The sequence below is a fragment of the Babylonia areolata genome, chromosome 2 (assembly GCF_041734735.1).
Source record: "Babylonia areolata isolate BAREFJ2019XMU chromosome 2, ASM4173473v1, whole genome shotgun sequence".
Classification (NCBI taxonomy): Eukaryota; Metazoa; Mollusca; class Gastropoda; order Neogastropoda; family Buccinidae; genus Babylonia; species Babylonia areolata.
The window spans coordinates 61,533,816-61,538,815 of record NC_134877.1 but is presented as its reverse complement, the minus strand read 5'-3'; the positions used below and the strand labels follow the sequence as shown (position 1 = coordinate 61,538,815).

The 5,000-nt window shown below is 48.9% G+C and overlaps 1 protein-coding gene across 1 annotated transcript in view; it reads left to right on the top strand.

Annotated features, from left to right (window-relative positions):
* The window catches only part of LOC143279542 (polypeptide N-acetylgalactosaminyltransferase 5-like), a 44,790-nt gene that overhangs the window by 26,252 nt on the left and 13,538 nt on the right, over positions 1-5,000 (top strand). The window contains exons 4-5 of the mRNA XM_076583611.1: positions 2,808-3,004; positions 4,790-4,954. Of these exons, the coding sequence (XP_076439726.1) occupies positions 2,808-3,004; positions 4,790-4,954 (362 nt within the window). The remainder of the gene's footprint in view (positions 1-2,807; positions 3,005-4,789; positions 4,955-5,000) is intronic.

Below are 5,000 nucleotides of genomic sequence, written 5' to 3'. Positions count from 1 at the left end.
GGGGGTGGCGGGGGCTGGAGGTGGGGGGTAGCGGAAGGGGGTTAGGAGTGGATACATGGGTGGGAGTCTGTCTGTCTGTCTGTCTGCCTGCCTGTCTGTCTGTCTGTCTGTTCGTCGTTCGCCTGCAGAGGACCGTGCCTGACTCCTGTCATGACCAGTGTGTGTGTGTGTGTGTGTGTGTGTGTGTGTGTGTGTGTGTGTGAGGGGGGAGGGGAAGTAAGAATGGGTAGGATGGAGGTGGTTGTGTGGGAGGGAGAGGGGGGGGATGTGTGCTTTGTGTGTGTTTTTGAGGGGAGGGCGCAGTGTTTGTGTGTGGGGGAGGGGTGGGGGGTAAGGGGGTTTGTGTGAATGTCTGTCTGTCTGTCGGTGTGTCTCTGTGTATGTGTGTTTATGTGTGGGGTGGGGGGGGGGGGTGGAAGGGGATAGGATGCAGAGCGTGCGTGCGTGCGTGCGTGCGTGCGTGCGTGTGTGTGTGTGTGTGTGTGTGTGTGTGTTTACATCTGTCTGTCTGTCTGTCTGTCTGTCTGTCTGTCTGTCTCTCTCTCTCTCTCTGTCCTTTTCTCAATATTTTTTCCATGTCTCTCTTTTCTCTCTTCGGGCGATAATTGAATTTGACCAAAAAAGAACAAACAAAAAAAACAAAAAAAACGACAATAAAGCCACCTGCAAGATGCTATCTGACGCCAGTTCAATGAAGACAACACTTCGTTGGATTTGATTTCATCATCGATAGGGTTTCATTTGTTTGTCTGTGTGTTTTTGCTAGCTTGCTTGCTTTTTGATTTCATCGTTGATTGTTTCGTTGTTGTTGTTTAAGTTGTTGCTTGGTGTCTGTTTCTTTGTTTATTTGGTTTTGAAGACAGACAGCGATTACACCCACAAACCCCTCTGCAACAGCCAAAAACAGTTGCTGTCGGTGTGTTGCTGTATGTGTGTGTGTGTGTGTCCACCCATGCGTGCGTGTGCGCGCGTGTGTGTGTGTGTACGTGTGTGTGTTTGTTTATGTAGGTATGTTTATAATATATATATATATATATATATATATATACACATATGTGTGTGTGTGTGTGTGTGTGTGTGTGTGTGTGTGTGTGTGTGTGTGTTTGTTGTTGTTGTTTCTTCAGTTTACACAAATCATATGTGTGTGTCTGTGTTTGCGATGTGAACTGAATTTGAGACTTCATGGTAATGCGACCTGCTAGGAAGCAAGTGACGACACGTACCAGTCCATTATTACACGAACCGGGATTTTTTTTTTTTTTTTTTTTTTTTTTTAACTCTCCTCCAGCCCCCTCCACTAGACCTTATGCGGTGGCCTTGGTGTTAGTATTTCGATGAGATGTTAAACTGGGGTCCCGTCTTCAGCTTGCCCTTAGCGCACATGAAAGAACCTGCTGTAAGCAAGGAGTTTTCCGTGGCAAAACGCAATACAATACAATACAATACAATACAATACAATACAATACAATACAATACAGTACAATACAAATCGTGTGCGCAGAATCAGTTAGGTGCTGGACTGTTGATCCAGTGTTCTCCTGTGATCAGGGTTCGAGGCCCCGTTTCGGCATGGTGTTGTGTCTATGGGAATGGCTTTTTTCTTCGAATTTCCTCATCCTAGGAGTGTTCAGGTACCTAACTTCGGTAGGGGAAGATGAAAAGCGACGGAGGGAGAGGTATTAGGCTCCGTCTTCATATGCGGATTCCTGGACCCAGTGAACGTGAATTCACTGCCTCTGTAAGACTGTGAAATGCTACAACACCTTTAACTTCATTTTTTTTTTAAACAATGCAATACAGTTCTTTCTTTCTGAATGACTGACTGACTGACTGACTGGCTGACTTACCCATTGTGCTTTCTGGTATGTAGGGCAGTAACGAAGAAACGCTACTCGTCTGTTTTGGGGGCCAGTCTTTGAATGGTATACCAGGTGTGCTTCAGGGTCTTGAGTTCTCCTCCGACTGTTCAACAACACAACACAACACAACACAACACAACACAATTTGATACAATACCATACGATATATCACAGCACCACACCACACCACACCACACCACACCTCAAAACACCACACCACACAACACAATAATGATAATGACGACGACGATGGTGACCACGACGACGTTTATTACAGAATGCAGAATACTTTATCATCTTTGGTAAGATGATTCGGTTTGTGGTGAAAAACGGCCACCAGCAATAGACTAGAATCACCAGAGTCATTCAATATGTATACAATACATGAAAGACCGAAAAAAGCTTTTTCGATTTCAACTGAAAGCAAACCGCACATACGATAATCGCAGCCATACACAATAATTATTTCAGTGAAAGGATAGGCAATGAATTAATACCACACCAATCAAACCGATAGACATGATTATGATGACAATGCTCGATGTTTACTTTGCACAAATGTCGATAATGCTCGATGTTTACTTTGCGCATTATGATGACAATGCTCGATGTTTACTTTGTGGACAATGCTCGATGTTTACTTTGATGACAATGCTCGATGTTTACTTTGTGGACAATGCTCGATGTTTACTTTGTGGACAATGCTCGATGTTTACTTTGCGCATATGATGACAATGCTCGATGTTTACTTTGTGGACAATGCTCGATGTTTACTTTGCGCATATGATGACAATACTCGATGTTTACTTTGCGCATATGATGTCAATGCTCGATGTTTACTTTGCGCATTATGATGACAATACTCGATGTTTACTTTGTGCGTATGATGACAATGCTCGATGTTTAATTTGATGACAATGCTCGATGTTTACTGTGCGGCACAAACAGCTGCAGCATGCAGCAGTACAGAAGCAGCAGCGGCAGCGGAGGCCACACCCCTCCACAGCAGCAGCAGGCCAGCGTGATCATGTGCTTCTACAACGAGGCGTGGAGCACCCTGCTGAGGTCGGTACACAGCGTGCTGGACAGGTCGCCCCCGCACCTCCTCAAGGAACTCATCCTCGTGGACGACTTCTCCGACCTCGGTACAGACTGTTGTGTGTGGGGAGGTGGGCGGGGGGGGGGCGTGATGAGGGTGGGGTGGGATTTGGAGGGTAGGGAGAGAGAGGTGGGGAGAGGGACAGGAGTGTGGTATGTGTGTGTGCGTGCGTGCGTGTGCGTGTGTGTGAGTGTGTTCGTGCGTTCGTGTGTGTGTATGTGTGTTTATGTATGTGTGTGTGTGTGTGTGTGTGTGTGTGTGTGTGTGTGTCTGTCTGTCTGTTTGGGGAGATACTGACATGTGTTGGGGGACGGGGGGATTTGGTCGGAGGGGGTGGGGGGGGGGGGTGGGAAGAGCGGATTCTTCTTCTTTTTCTTCTTTGTTCGTGGGCTGCAACTCCCACGTGCACCCGTATACACGAATGGTCCTTTACGTGCATGACAGTATTTACCCTCGCCATGCAGGCAGCCATAATCCGTTTCCAGGGCGGTGGGGCGGTGCCTTCCGGGTATGCTCTTGTTTCCATCACCCACCAAACCGCTGACATGGACTGCGAGATCTATAAGTAACATGTGCATTTGATCGTCTGCTTACTTATACACACGGAAGGGGTTCAGGCACTAGCAGATCTGCACATTTGTTGACCTGGGAGATCGGAAAGAAAAAAAATTATATCTCCACCCTTTGCCCACCAAGCGCTGTGACCAGGATTCCAGCCTTGGATCCTCAGATTGGAAACTCTAAGGCTTTTAACCACTCGGTTGTTGCGCCATGTCATAGGGCGTAAGTGAGTGGGTGAAGCGGGTGGATGTACCCTGCGAAAACGTCCTGAAGGAGTGGGTGGGTGTACCCTGCGAAAACGTCCTGAAGGAGTGTGTGGATGTACCCTGCGAAAACGTCCTGAAGGAGTGCGTGGATGTACCCTGCGAAAACATCCTGAAGGAGTGGGTGGGTGTACCCTGTTTCCTGAAGAAGTGGGTGGATGTACCCTGCGAAAACGTCCTGAAGGAGTGCGTGGATGTACCCTGCGAAAACTTCCTGAAGACGCGGGTGGATGTACCCTGCGAAAACGTCCTGAAGGAGTGTGTGGATGTACCCTGCGAAAACGTCCTGAAGGAGTGGGTGGGTGTACCCTGTTTCCTGAAGAAGTGGGTGGATGTACCCTGCGAAAACGTCCTGAAGGAGTGCGTGGATGTACCCTGCGAAAGCTTCCTGAAGACGCGGGTTGATGTACCCTGCGAAAACGTCCTGAAGACGCGGGTGGATGTAACCTGCGAAAACGTCCTAAAGGAGTGGGTGTAGGTACCCTGCTTCCTGAAGAAGCTGGTGGATGTACCCTGCGAAAACGTCCTGAAGGAGTGGGTGGGTGTACCCTGCTTCCTGAAGAAGCGGGTGGACGTACCCTGCGAAAACGTCCTGAAGAAGTGGGTGGATGTACCCTGCGAAAACGTCCTGAAGGAGTGGGTGGGTGTACCCTGCTTCCTGAAGAAGCGGGTGGATGTACCCTGCGAAAACGCCCTGAAGGAGTGGGTGGATGTACCCTGCTTCCTGAAGAAGCGGGTTGATGTACCCAGCGAAAACGTCCTGAAGAAGCAGGTGGATGTACCCTGCGAACACGTCCTGAAGGAGTGGGTGGGTGTACCCTGCTTCCTGAAGAAGCGGGTGGATGTACCCTGCGAAAACGCTCTGAAGAAGTGGGTGGGTGTACCCTGCTAAAACTTCCTGAAGGAGCTCTTCGTTGTTTCAGAGAAATTAACCGAAACCACCTTTTGTTTGTCTCACTATAATGTAACTGAAAACAATCGTCTCTCCTCTCGCCTCTTTGCTGCAGAACACCTGAAAGCGGACCTGGACAAATACATGTCGGATTTCGCCAAGGTGAAGATCGTGCGCATGCCGGAGCGGGTGGGGCTGGTGAGGGCCCGGCTGAGGGGGGTGGAGCTGGCCCAGGGTCCCATCCTCATCTTCCTCGACTCCCACATCGAGTGTGGCGAGGGTGCGTGTACACTGTGTGTGTGTGTGTGGTGTGTGTGTGTGTGTGT